The 14,924-nt window shown below is 31.4% G+C and overlaps 1 protein-coding gene across 1 annotated transcript; it reads left to right on the top strand.

Moving 5' to 3' along the window:
• Positions 1–294: 294 nt before the first annotated feature.
• LOC133808856 (protein DECREASED SIZE EXCLUSION LIMIT 1) lies at positions 295–4,716 on the top strand. Its single transcript, XM_062245898.1, has 14 exons — positions 295–668; positions 1,148–1,303; positions 1,395–1,457; positions 1,542–1,613; positions 1,715–1,771; positions 1,876–2,012; positions 2,251–2,309; positions 2,415–2,508; positions 2,621–2,687; positions 3,135–3,217; positions 3,304–3,395; positions 3,889–3,995; positions 4,222–4,285; positions 4,403–4,716. The coding sequence occupies exons 2-14, from the start codon at positions 1,197–1,199 to the stop codon at positions 4,499–4,501; spliced, it is 1,101 nt and encodes a 366-aa protein (XP_062101882.1). The 5' UTR covers positions 295–668; positions 1,148–1,196; the 3' UTR covers positions 4,502–4,716.
• The last annotated feature ends 10,208 nt before the right edge of the window (positions 4,717–14,924 follow it).

Genomic DNA, 14,924 nt, shown 5'->3' with positions numbered 1-14,924 from the left:
AGGCCTAATTATTAATGTTTTTTTTGGCTTTATGTTTTCAAAATATATTAAAAAGAAAATGAAAAATAATGTCAGAAGTCTTAAATGATCGTAGATAAGTTTTGATGTTTCAAAATATATAATAATAAAATGAAAAAGTAAAAGATATTGTGTCAGTTGTTTTTCAAAATATATTAAAAAAGTAAAAACTAGTGTCAGTGTTACATCACATAAGAAAAGTGTATAATTTTATATACGTAGTTAAGATATTATATATAAAAATATTACTTTTAAATATTTTTTGAAGTTCAAATTTCGGGTTACGCTCGAATCTGAGATTACAACAAAACACAAACCCGAACTCGATCCGAACACATGTTAGGTCGGAATGAGTTTAACCCGAATTCGACAGGTTTTTTTTTAAAAAGTGGTTTTTTGGGCTCGAATTGGGCAGGTTGTTCAGATTTTCAGGTTTTTCGGTCAAATGTTCAGAGTAATGAATTCAGTTTTTGATATTTTTCTTAGAAAAAAACACTGTTGCCAAAAAAAAAATCATACCGAACGACGTAGTTTTGGGATGTGGTTCTAAACCCTAAGCCCCTTCGCCTCTCGTTGTCTCACAGTTTCTCCAACGTGAGTCGTCGCCTCTCCGCCGGAGCCACGCGATTTGTCGCTTCACGTTGAGTTGGGTATGTGATTTTCACTTTTTGTTTTGCTAGTAGTTCTTTAAGTGTGGTTGTGCTCTAGTGTGGTAAACATTTGATTTTTTGTTTCGATTTGTTTTGAACTGTTTATTGGGGTTTCTGGGGTGTAATATGGGTATGAAGAGGTTTATTCTTTTCTGGGTTTGTTCAGTTTGGTTCAATTGCTTTTTTGAAGATTTAGTTTCTGTTTCAACAATAATTTTGTTGAGAGTTTTGGTAGATAGAAGTAGAATTAATTCTAATTATTTGGGTTTGAGGCCTTAGAATCCTTTTATAGTCTAGCTTTTGAGAATATATGATTAGTCTGAACAAGAGCGTAGTAAATAAATAAAGTCAGTTTGAAATTGCTGCAAATTTCAAATTGTGACTGTTGCCGTTTTATACAAACGGTGCAAGACAAACGGTGAGCAATTGAACACTTAAGGATTGCTTATGATTTTTATGATTGGTTCTGTGTTTGTCAGTGGAGAAGTTTGTATAGGAGTTTGTCAGTGGAGAAGAAAATAGTGAAGAATGAGCAAGCATAGACTATCACCCGACCCCATAGCAGTGCTGAGAGGTCACCGCGCCTCTGTTATGGACATTTGTTTCCATCCATCTAAACCTATCTTATTCACTGGGTACTATTTCACTTTATTTTCTTCTTTTATATTCTTTTCCCTCATTCCATATCCCATCATTTTACGAATTTTGGTTTATTCCATTATTCAGCTCTGCAGATGGTGAGTTGAGGATTTGGGATACATCGCAGCATCGAACAATTTCATCGGCATGGTTCTCTATCAATTTTTAAACAAGATAATTTTTTAATTCTGTTTATGAGTTTTGTGATTTATTGTGTTTAGAGTTTAATTTCAGGGTTCACAGTGCCGCTCATGGAGTTGTTTCTGTTGCTAGCAGTTATTTGGTTGGAACCAACAAAGTTATCAGGTTATTTTAACTTGTTTTAGTTAAACAAATAAAATTGTCCAATCTCCTATTATTTATATGTTAAAACTGAGTATCCTGAAAATAACTGATTTTTTGTTTAGCCAGGGAAGGGATGGAACTGTTAAGTGTTGGGATTTAGAAGATGGAGGTCTATCCAGGTGATGATCAATTAGGGTTTATTTAATTTTTTTTTAACTATCATATATACATATATATGAGTGGGGATTATGTAATTTATGGGGCTAAATAATATACTTTGCAGGAGCCCATTGCTTACTATCAAGACAAACGCTTACCACTTTTGTAAGCTTTCACTGGTGAAGAAACCTTATGCTTGTTCCAAGCAGCTTCTGGAGGATACTCGAGAGCAGGGTCAAGAAAATCTGACAAATCATTCTGGTAACTTGCAAGGTTTTGCTAAGATTAGCGTTTGATGATATTAAATTTTGCATGTGTTTTAGATGCTTGTCTCAATTATATCTGGGGGCTGATTGATGGTAGCCTTGCCTTTATACAATGTAAATCACGGGCAATGGTTATATCATCTAGTTTGGATGTTTAGTTTCTCGTACACATATTTTGTTGCTCCAAAAAATACTGATTTTAAATAATTGACTAAATTTTGTTCTGGATTCAGGAGATTCGCACATTGAAGAACCTAAATATGTGACTATTGCAGGGGAGCAGTCTTCTGAGGTCAATAGTTATCTTTTACATTATTAGTTACTTTGTTTTCGTGTATAGGCTATGTTGCATCATTTGTTCATGATTTTTTATCTTTTTGTGGGTTTATGCTCTTAGGTTGAGATTTGGGATCTAAATACTGCAGAAAGAATTATGCGTCTACCTGAAAACTGTGTTGGTGGCTCACCAAAATTTTCCACCAAAGAAAGAGGTAAATTTTGATTTATATGACTATTGACCCATGGTCTCAAGGTATTTGTCCGAAATTATTTACTAACAAATTTACTTCATTTGATTTGACATCTGAGTATTGTTTCTTGCAGGAATGTGCATGGCTATTCAAGCATTTATTCCATCTGAATCACAAGGAGCTATAAATGTCCTAGTTGGGTACATCTTTTCTTTTTCCTCAAGGCTACCTGAAAATAACTGTTTTTTCATCATCATATTTTGTGGCCTTTGTAGCACATTGAGACATCATCCTTGTTTGATTGATAGAGATTATGATAATTAATTGTATATTAATTGGTTTGTTCTCTATGCATGCGGTCAAATTATATCCTAGCTGTCAGTTGAGACCATCAAGTTACGGTTCTTGAATGGCATATGTAGGTTTAATTGTTTGGGGGATTGTCTTATTAAAATTAGACCAGTTCATGGTTTATGGGGTTCAGTATTGTTTATGATGGCTGATACATGTTGATTATTGCAGTGAGGTTGCCATGAATTATGTTTCTACTTTGTAGAATGAAATCCTTGACTAAAGCATGGTGCTTCTTATAAAAATCAGTCCACTTAAAGGAGTATGGTTGTGTTTATTTATTTTTCATGTTGCAGTTATGAGGATGGTTCAATGCTTTGGTGGGATATAAGAAATTCCGGGGTTCCATTGACGTCTGTCAAGTTTCATTCAGAGCCAGGTGGGACATAACATTTAAAGAATTACCTCATACTAAGCATCATTCCCCTATGCGACAGAGTGTGATAATTGTGTATTCTTATGCAGTTCTAAGTCTATGCATTGATGGGTCATGCAATGGTGGTATCTCTGGATCTGCAGATGACAAAATTCTAATGTATAGTTTGGATCATTCAATGGTAACTATCTGCCACTGCACACTGAATATTCAACATCATGTCAAGACTATTCAGACAAGTTTAATGACTAACACACACACATACTCTGATTTGGAATCGTAGCAGTAGTAGTTTTGTGCTAACTTGTCAATTTACAGTCAGAATTTCTTAAATGTTATGGTAGTACAGTTTTGCATGTAGACGGCTAATAATCCATTTTCACATTTAAGGGAAAGTGACTGATTATCTTTCAATCTAATTAACTAAGCTTATGTAATGATTTGATTGTGAAAAAAAACCCAAAAGCTACAGTAGATAAAATAATGTGTGAGAAATTCTGGTTTTGCATCATGCAAGTATTGTCATTGACTGATCTAAATCGATTTCCCTTTTATAATAATCTGTGAGTTGGGTAATAGAACAGGAAGTTATTTTTCTTTCCTGACTACTAGTTACAATTATATGTATAATTGATGACTTGTTTATTGATATGCTTTTGAAATATTAAACTCAGGGCACTTGTGTGGTGAAGAAAGAAATTAATTTGGAACGACCAGGCATTTCTGGTATCTCCATTCGGCCAGATGGAAAAATTGCTGCGACCGCTGGCTGGGATCACAGGTTGGGATCACTCTGTTTTAGTTCCGAATAATTAGACGAGATTTCTGTTCATAGTTTATTGGTATATGTCATCACGTGGCCTCATATTATTAGTATTGATTCATATTTTTTGATAGTCAATGCAAAAATACTATTTGTCTTCACTTCACATATAATTTATATATATATATTTATACACACATGTCTGTTATTATATGGTATTTAAGCTGGGCATTTTCTTTGGCAGGGTGCGGATTTATAACTATCGGAAAGGAAATGCTTTAGCCATATTGAAGTATCACCATAAGACGGTAAATTGATTCATTTTATAGTGAAAAAAATAACACAATAATTCCTTGCTGTAGTCATTGGCTATATTTTAGTTTGCATTGGACTCATTAGATTGTTCTACTGTTTTTGTTTTGAAGTGTAATGCGGTCTCATACTCTAACGATTCTAAGCTAATGGCTTCTGCATCAGAAGACACGACTGTTGCCCTTTGGGAGCTCTATCCACCACAAACCTGAAAATAATGATGTTGTTGATTATATTTTACATAGTTGTAAATATTGGTGATATACTGCCAACTCTAGCTCTTCTAAATGTAACTTGTTTTGAAATTTTAATGCTTATCATTTTCTCACTTAGGGTGTATTAGAAAACAATTGTGTAATTACTAGAGTGGCAATTACATTTTTGAGTAATTACACTATATTTTAATACAAGGTGTATTTGGATGTAAGTAGTAATTATTTGTGAATTTATATTGTTATGTTTGGCAAATTAGTTAGTAATATACAGAAAAATAATATTGTATAATAAATATTATTTAAAATTGATAAAAGCAAGTAATTATATAGTGTAATTATACTCAATTCTTATCAGGGACTGAGAATTAGAGAGTAATTGAGACTTCTCAATTACATAGTTCCTTAGTAATTACCTAGAAAAAATATGTCAAATTGAATAATGCATTTCAATTACCTCCATATAACCATCCGCATCGTAATGGGTTGATTTATTTTAGTCGGATGACATCATATGAGCATACACGGCATGAAATATTTTCCCCTTACTGCACCACGTTCTTCCACATTCTCGTTTTAGTAAAAATTTGAATGACAAGAATGAGAGTTTCAGAATGCTTGTAGTGGAAACATATAGGGCCAGATACGACTTATAAGGATACATGCAAATCCACATTTTTCTCTATTCAAAAAAAGATTAACCCTTTGTGTGAAACTTTATTAAAAAAAACAATAAATCATATGAAATTATTTAAGATCGTTCATGTAATATCTTGGAATTTTATGAAGAATATTCCTTTTAAAAAAATTATTAGTATCACACTTATTATATTATAATTAGGTGCAAGCAATATACAATGCATATTTGTTTAATTTTATTTAAAATATTTAATAAATTTTTATGATTGTCATATAAATTTTAAATAAATAAACAATATTATATATATAAGTTTTTTTCAGCTCTAGTCCATATTCTTTACACTTTGTAACATTTATGTCCCAAAAGTTGATTTTGTATCAGTTAAATCTCCAACATTTTTAAATCGTATCATTTGTAAATCTAGAGAGAGAGAGTGAAAACAAAGTCTCTTATTGTTGTATTAATCTGAGAGAAGAACCCTTATTATATAATAAGAGTTTACAGAGAAAAGAGATTGTACATGTATGAAACAGAATGGTTACAAAGTAACAGAATTAACAAAATGAGTAACAGCCTAAACTAACATTCTCTAACAGGCCCCCTCAAATTGATAGGTCTAGGAAGAACTGTCAATTTGGAACACAAAGCATTGAACCGAGCTGCAAGTAGATGTTTAGTGAGTATGTCAGCCACTTGGTGTTCCGAAGGCACAAATTGAACTGAGAGCTCCTTGCGTGTAACCATGTCTTGGAGAAAATGAAAGTCAATCTCAATATGTTTTGTGCGAGCATGGAAAATGGGGTTTGAGGCAAGATGAGTGGCAGAAATATTGTCACACCAAAGAACAGGAGGTGAAGTAATAGGCAGATGTAACTCAGAGAAGAGATATTTGTACCAAGTGAGCTCAGCAGCAGCGTTGGCAAGAGATCGATATTCAGCTTCTGTGCTGCTACGGGACACCACTTTCTGTTTGCTAGAAGACCAAGACACAATGCTGTCACCAAAGAAGACACAATAGCCACTGGTGCTGCGTCTGTCATCAGGTGAGGAAGCCCAATCTGCATCAGCAAAGGCAGAAAGATGAAAACTGGAGGATGCAGAAAGAGTTATGCCATGATGTTGGGTGCCTCGAAGATATCGCAGAATCCTCTTGACAGCAAGCCAATGAGAGGATGTTGGAGCATGCATATATTGGCAGGCACGGTTGACGGCATAAGCAATATCAGGGTGGGTCATGGTGACGTACTGCAATGAACCAACAACCCGACGATATTCAGTGGCATCTTCCAGGGGTGTACCATCATATTGTGAAAGTTGCTTGTTGACAAATCCTGGAGTTGAGACTGGTTTACTGTCAAGCATGTCTATGAGCACTAAGAGATCATGAATATATTTGCGTTGACAGAGATGGATGTGGCCAGGAAAATAGGATACCTCAACTCCTAAAAAGTAGGTAAGCTGTCCAAGATCACGGATAGCAAACTGGTTATGTAGAGCACGAACAACACCCTCTATTTTTGACGAATCACTGCCTGTGATGACTAAGTCATCTACATAAACCAGAATGTAAAGGTCAAAGTTATCATTGTGAAGTATGAACAAGGATGGGTCAGATCTGGAACAAATGAAACCCCAGGCTTTCAGAGCAGAACTCAGTTTGGAGAACCAAGCTCGAGGGGCTTGTTTGAGGCCGTAGAGAGCTTTGTGTAAGCGACAAACATGAGTAGGATGACGAGGGTCAATAAATCCAGGGGGTTGGGACATAAACACTGCCTCAGATAGATCTCCGTTGAGGAAAGCATTGTGCACATCAAGTTGTCGAAGAGACCACTGTTTGGACAGAGCTAAAGCAAGAATTACCCGAATGGTTGCTGGCTTTACCACAGGGGAAAAAGTGTCAAAATAGTCAACCCCAGCAGTTTGCGTAAACCCCCGAGCTACAAGACGAGCTTTGTGACGTTCTATGGAGCCATATGAATGGTACTTGAGCTTGAAGAGCCACTTACAATCAATAATATTGACATGGAGAGGTCGTGGGACAAGAGTCCATGTGTTGTTCTTGGCAAGGGTTGTGAGTTCAAGTTCCATGGCTGCTTTCCAAGGAGGAGCAGTAAGAGCAAGTTTGTATGAACGAGGTGGGAGCTGAGTGGTGGAAGCTTTGCTGACTGTGTAAGCTTTGGTCTTGCGAATGCCACTTTTGGCCCTTGTGACCATGTGATGCGTGTTGCCAGTGGTAGTGTCCTGTACAGAAGAAGATATATTAGTAGTAACTGTGGGATCACAAGTAATGGGATCAGGTTGCGAAGGCAAGGGGGCAGATAATGGAGGGGAAGATGTAGTGGGAGGAGTGGTCATGGCAGTAGTGGGGGGATAAGTAGTTGAGGACAAAGGTAAAACAGCTGGTGTGATATAAGTTGGGACAGTGGAGTTGGGTGGAGCGTGTGTCACAATGAGTTGTGGGAAAGAATTTTCATCAAACACTACATGGCGAGTTGTATAAATCCTATGAGCTATGGGATCTAGACAAAGATAGCCTTTGTGTGAAGTTCTATAGCCAACAAAGATACAAGACTTGGATCTATATTCAAGTTTGTTTTTGTTGAAAGGACGAAGACAAGGGAAGCAAAGGCAACCAAAAGAACGAAGTAGAGAGTAGTCAGGAGACTTACTGTATAGAACTTCATAGGGAGATTTGAGATTAAGGACTTTGGTAGGAAGCCTATTTATTGTATATATGGCAGCACAGAATGCAAAGAGCCAATATTGCATCGGCAGAGAAGCATGAGCTAACAAGGAGAGTCCTGTTTCCACAACATGATGATGCTTGCGTTCTACTCAGCCATTTTGGGCCGAAGTATAGGGGCAAGAGAACCTAGGGGTAACACCACACATGGATAAAAAAGGAAGAAATGATTTGAACTCACCACCATTATCAGATTGAAGATTTTTTATGGAGGAAGAGAATTGATTTTCGACCAAAAGTTTAAACTGTTTAAACATGGGTAAGGCTTGATCTTTGGTGGTGAGATCATATAACCAGGTAAACCTGGAAAAATCATCAACAAACAGTAAAACATAACGTGAGCCATCAGTAGAGGGTACAGGAGATGGTCCCCAAATGTCAGTGTGAATAAGCTCTAATGGTTGTGTGGCATGAGATGTAGACAGGGAAAAAGGAAGCCTATGACTTTTAGCATATTGACAGGCAGTACAAAGGTGATTTTTATTGTAAGAAAAAGTTTTATTACATTTATGAAGTACATGATTTACAATATCATGATGAACATGACCAAGCCGAGCATGCCAAATAGCAGCTGGGGTCTGAATTACATTTTGAAATGGTACAGTAGACGTAAAAGCTGAAATGGGCGGAAGAATAGTAGTGTGATAAGCCGAAATATTAGACTTGTTGTTGTAAAGAGAAGCAGCAGCTTGTAACGTGTACAGGCCATGATCAAGAGTTCCTTGATGAAGAAGCTTCTTCGAGTGAAGGTCCTTTATATGATAGACATCCGAGTAGAATTCAACAGATACATCGTTGTCATGACAAAATTGGGAAACAGACAAAAGATTAGTGGCAATATTAGGCACATGATAGACTTTATTTTAATGAAAGAAATGTTGAGAAGTAGGAATAGTAGAGGTGCCAGTAGATTTGATAGAGATAGAAGAACCATTACCCACTGTGACTTTGTCAAAACCAGTATAAGGGGAAGGATTATCAAGATTGGTGATGGAAGGCGTGAGATGATGAGAAGCCCCTGTATCAAGAAGCCAAGAATCATCTGCAACAGTAGCTGGGGTGGCAACCATGGCTGTTATAGGAGCTGGGGATGTCTGGGAAGAGGACTGAGAAGATCAAATCGTCTGTAGCAGTGATAGGCATTATGACCAGGGCGTAGACAGAGTTGACACACAGTGCGAGCGCCAGTGGTTGGGGTGGATCTATTGTTGTGATAGCCACGACCTTGATTAGAGGAGTGAGGGCCACGATTGAAAGGTGGTCGAGAGGTCGAAGAAGGTTTGGAATATGTGTATGGGCGGTGAGCCAAATTAGCAACAATGGGGGTTGAGTCTTCCACTGAAAGTTGTTGCTCCAATCTTGATTCATGAGCAAGAAGGAGACTGGAGACTTGACCAAAGGATAGGGCTTTTGATTTTGATGTTACGGAAACAATGAAGGAGTTATAATCAGCCCCAAGACCAGCAAGAAGATATAACACTTGATCCCTATCAGAGACCTTCTCGGAGACTATTGCAAGTTGATCAGTAATGTTCTTGACTTTAAGTGTGTAATCCATCATAGACAAGCTCCCTTTCTTGAGGGTTTGAAGTTGAAGTCGTAGCTGCATTATACGAGCATTAGAAGAAGATGAGTAATAAGATTGAAGAGCAGACCAGGCAGTGGCACTCGTGGTCATCCCGAAAATGTGAGTCATGATTTCTGGAGACAAAGAGGAGAATAGCCATGAAAGAATTAGCCTATCTTTGCGCCTCCATTGAATGAAGTCTGGGTTGAGAGTTTCAGAGTCAGGAAGATGCTGAGCAGGGGCTTGGGTAGTTCCATTCACGAAATCTTCAAGACCATTGGCATATATGACATTTTCCATCTGAGCATTCCATAAGAGAAAATTAGTGCGATCAAGACGCACGGGAAGACCATGATTGAGAGCCTGAGAGAGAGCATTAAATTGTTGTTGTTGGACGGTGAGCATCGAAGCTGAGACAGATTCGGGAGCACCAGCAGGACCGGCCATGGAAGAAGCTCAGAGAAACGAAGGGGAAAAGGGTAAAAGAAAAGAACAGAGAAAGAAAATCAAGAATTAGGGCAGGAAAGTGTTGGCTCGTGATACCATGTAAATCTAGAGAGAGAGAGTGAAAACAAAGTCTCTTATTGTTGTATTAATCTGAGAGAAGAACCCTTATTATATAATAAGAGTTTACAGAGAAAAGAGATTGTACATGTATGAAACAGAATGGTTACAAAGTAACAGAATTAACAAAATGAGTAACAACCTAAACTAACATTCTCTAACATCATTTAGGTCTTAAATGCAATTTTTATTTTTTTATTTTTTTTAAACATAAAAAAAAATACAAAATATATGGTAAATCATTCTTAAAATATTTGGATACTTAATTTATGACAATAACAAACATGACATGAGAAAAAAATATTTTTATAGTATTTTTAAAAATATTTAATAGTTTTATAAATTAAATTGATTTTTCATTAAAAAAATATTTTTACCTACATTGTTGTTTTATAATTAATATTAATAACTATGTTATCTCGATTATCATGATATTATTAATTTTTATCACTTTTTTAAATAATGCTACTTAATAGTGTATATAAAGTTATTTATATGCATATATATTTCTTTTATATAAAAAGTGTGTAGATAACGAAAATTGTTGGTTTTAACGGTTTGTTTTGTTAGCTTTAACAAAATATTCTAAATATTTAACAGAATATACCTTTAAAACTAACTTAAAAATAGATATTTGTCAATTATATTAATATAAATTTAAATATTATAAAATATAATTATTATAATAATATTTAATATAAGACTACATATATAATAATTATATTAATATAAATTCAATTTCAAATTCCGTTGTTATAAAATATGATTAGGTAAGTACTCAATAGTTAGTGGTTAGATAATAGTTAAGATTAATTTAACATATAACTAAAAATATTTAATAAGCATTAATTAGTGACCTGATACTAACTTGATTATATAATATTTATTAAAATATTTGTATTTCCTTAAAATGATAATGATTAAGAATTATCTTATTTTTCTAGAAAAATGATTTATTATAATCTTTCCAAAAATAAAAAATTTCATCAAAATAATAGACAGGATTTTTTTTACAATTAAAATTTATAATTGTTTCATCAAAATATAGAAGTTCCTAATCTAATATTTTACCATTTAAATTCTTTACTGAAAAAATTAAAAGTAGGATTACTAATCCAATACTCAATATTGTCAAAAAATTAAAATTAGGAATCTGGTTTAAAAAACCATTTTTCATGCCACCGTTGTCCATTATAGAACGTGTCATGGCATATTAATTGAATTTACAACTCAAGCTTAATAATTAATCTCACAACCATAAACTATACTTGATAGCTAAAATATATAACTAAATAAACATAACAAATTGTTTTTAGATTATTAGAAACTAGAAAACATAACCGCGTTTCGCGCAGTATTTTGTAATTATTACAAAATATACATATTTTAAAATACTTTTAGGAGATTGCTACGATATGGATTTTTTTTCACCCCACTCGTACAACATGTTCTTTATATGGACACGTGAGGGCGTATTGACCACAATTTTTTTTCATAATAGTGTCCATTTTATATCAAACCTCTTGCAAGTTTTTGAAAAATTCTGAATAATTAAAATACCGAAAACAAAATTCAAAAAATTTGTTGTACATGTGCTTTTATTGTTTATTATTATTATCATTATTATACGCTTTACGTAATTTTTTTTATAAACAATCTAAATTATATATATGGAAATTTATGTTTTGTGTAAGACTTATTTTGGACGATTACCCGTTTGAACCATTTAGTTTTAAAAATTAACTTTTAGAACTCGTGTTTTGTCAAAAGGTTAAATATAGGATTAGATATATCGATTATTTGAACATTGTATTTTGGCCGATTACCCATTTTGACCCGTTATTTTTATAATTTAACATTTGGACTATATATTTATTCAAAATGTTAAAAATTATTTATAAAAATTAAATTATATATAATTTATGTTTTTTGTAAGGGTTCACATCATTTTGAACCTTGTATTTTAGCCGATTACCCGTTATGACTTTTATTTTTAAAAATTAACTTGTGGACCTCAAGTTTTGTCAAAATGTTAAAAATAGGAATAGATAGATCGGTTATCTGAACACAATACTTTGGCCGATTACTCGTTTTAACTCTTTATTTTTAAAAATTAACATTTGGACTATGTATTTATTCAAAGTGTTAAAAATTCTTTATAGAAAGTAAATTATATAAATATATATAATTTATGTTTTACTTAAGGGTTCACATTAGCCCATTACCCGTTTGGACCCTTTATTTTTTTAAAATTAACTCGTGGACCTTGTGTTTACTCGTTTAGATAATTTATTGTTAAAAATTGACTTTTGGATCTCGTATTTTGTCAACAGGTTATAAATAAAAATAGATAGATTATTTATTTATTTATTATTATATATAGATTACTCATAATATATAGATATAGATTAACATAATAGAGTGTCTATGTTTTTTCCAAACTAACTATATATCACCACACCATATGATTTTTTATATACCGCTTCAAAATTTTTATTTTATTGGTATATTATGTAGTATATATTTGTAGTTTTTTTTATTATTTTATTTTTTGTTAGTTTATTAGGTATTTAATTCAAAAAATATCTAAAAAAAACGTTTAATGTAGTTTTTGTTTTATTTTATTTTTTGTATTAAAAAAATAAAGTTTAAATAATTAATAATAAAAATGAATAAAAAAATTAGATTTAAGGAGAAAATAGAAAAAATAGTTTGGAGTAATTTTAGAGTGTCACATCATCTCCTTGAAGCTCTCCTTTATATAGATATTAAAAAAATATCTTAATTAACTATTTAAAAAAATAAAGTTTAAATAATTAATAATAAAAATGAATAAAAAAATTAGATCAAAGGAAAAAATAGTTATTAATAATAAAAATGAATAAAAAAATTAGATTAAAGGAGAAAATAGAAAAAATAGTTATTAATAATAAAAATGAATAAAAAAATTAGATTAAAGGAGAAAATAGAAAAAATAGTTTGGAGTAATTTTGGAGTGCCACATCATCTCCTTGAAGCTCAAATAGAAAAAAATACTTTAGAGTAATTTTGGAGTGCCACATCATCTCCTTAAAGCTCTCATTTATATATATACTAGATATAAGCAACGTGCAATATACACGTTTGCTTAGTTTTATTTATAGAATTTATTAATTATTTTTATTAAATTTATATTAATGTTATATAAATTTTGAAATAAATATTTTATTTTAATTAAATAATTTATTTATTTTTGTTTAAGTTTATGCTTGTTCTAGTTTTTAAATTTAGGAATGACAACAAGAGATTATATATTATATGTTTATGCAATATTAAATATTATACGTGTATTTTAAATTTAAGTTTCTGGCTAGTTTTTTTTTTTAAAAATCAATTTGTTAGTAATTCACATTATTAGATTATATTATATATTTCATATGATATTATTCTAATAAGTGAGTTTAAGTTTAATTAAATTTTATTTAAGTTATAAAATGTATGATTTTATTATTTTTAAATAATTATCGTTGTAAAATATCTAAAAAAATATTTTATTTTAATTTGTTTAATCATTTATTATTGTAAAATATCTCAAAAATATCGTATTTTAATTTGTTTAATTATTTATTATTTTTAAATAATTATCATTGTAAAATATCTCAAAAATATCCTATCTTAATTTTTTTAATTATTTATTTTATTTAAGTTTAAGAGATGTTTATAAACTACTGTTAAATATAAGAATATTCTGTTAGATATAAGAATATTCCGTTAAAGTTAACATTAAAAAAATAAAAAACCGTTAAAATCAAGAATTTCCGTTATCTACACACTTTTTATATATAATAGATATAGATTAATAATAAAAATGAATAAAAAAAATTAGATTTAAGGAGAAAATAGAAAAAATAGTTTGGAGTAATTTTAGAGTGTCACATCATCTCCTTGAAGCTCTCCTTTATATAGATATTAAAAAAATATCTTAATTAAATATTTAAAAAAATAAAGTTTAAATAATTAATAATAAAAATGAATAAAAAAATTAGATTATAGGAAAAAATAGTTATTAATAATAAAAATGAATAAAAAAATTAGATTAAAGGAGAAAATAGAAAAAATAGTTTGGAGTAATTTTGGAGTGCCACATCATCTCCTTGAAGCTCTCCTTTATATATATATATAGATTAATAATAAAAATGAATAAAAAAATTAGATTTAAGGAGAAAATAGAAAAAATAGTTTGGAGTAATTTTAGAGTGTCACATCATCTCCTTGAAGCTCTCCTTTATATAGATATTAAAAAAATATCTTAATTAAATATTTAAAAAAAATAAAGTTTAAATAATTAATAATAAAAATGAATAAAAAAATTAGATTAAAGGAAAAAATAGAAAAAATAGTTATTAATAATAAAAATGAATAAAAAAATTAGATTAAAGGAGAATATAGAAAAAATAGTTTGGAGTAATTTTGGAGTGCCACATCATCTCCTTGAAGCTCTCATTTATATATATATAGATTAATAATAAAAATAAATAAAAAAATTAGATTAAAGGAGAAAATATAAAAAATAGTTTTGAGTAATTTTAGAGTGTCACATCATTTCCTTGAAACTCACTTTTATATATATACTAGAAAACATTACCGCGCTTCACGCAGTCTTTTGTAATTATTACAAAATATACATATTTTAAAATACTTTTAGGAGATTGCTACGATATGGATTTTTTTTCACCCTACTCGTACAACATGTTCTTTATATGGACACGTGATGGCATATTGACCACAATTTTTTTCATAATGGGGTCCATTGTATATCAAACCTCTTGCAAGTTTTTGAAAAATTCTGAATAATCAAAATACCGAAAACAAGGTTCAAAAAATTTGTTGTACATGTGCTTTTATTTTTTATTATTATTATCATTATTAT

This window comes from Humulus lupulus, chromosome 1 (assembly GCF_963169125.1).
Source record: "Humulus lupulus chromosome 1, drHumLupu1.1, whole genome shotgun sequence".
NCBI lineage: Eukaryota > Viridiplantae > Streptophyta > Magnoliopsida > Rosales > Cannabaceae > Humulus > Humulus lupulus.
The sequence above is the reverse complement of the archived record's forward strand: the minus strand, read 5'-3'. Positions and strand labels throughout refer to the sequence as shown.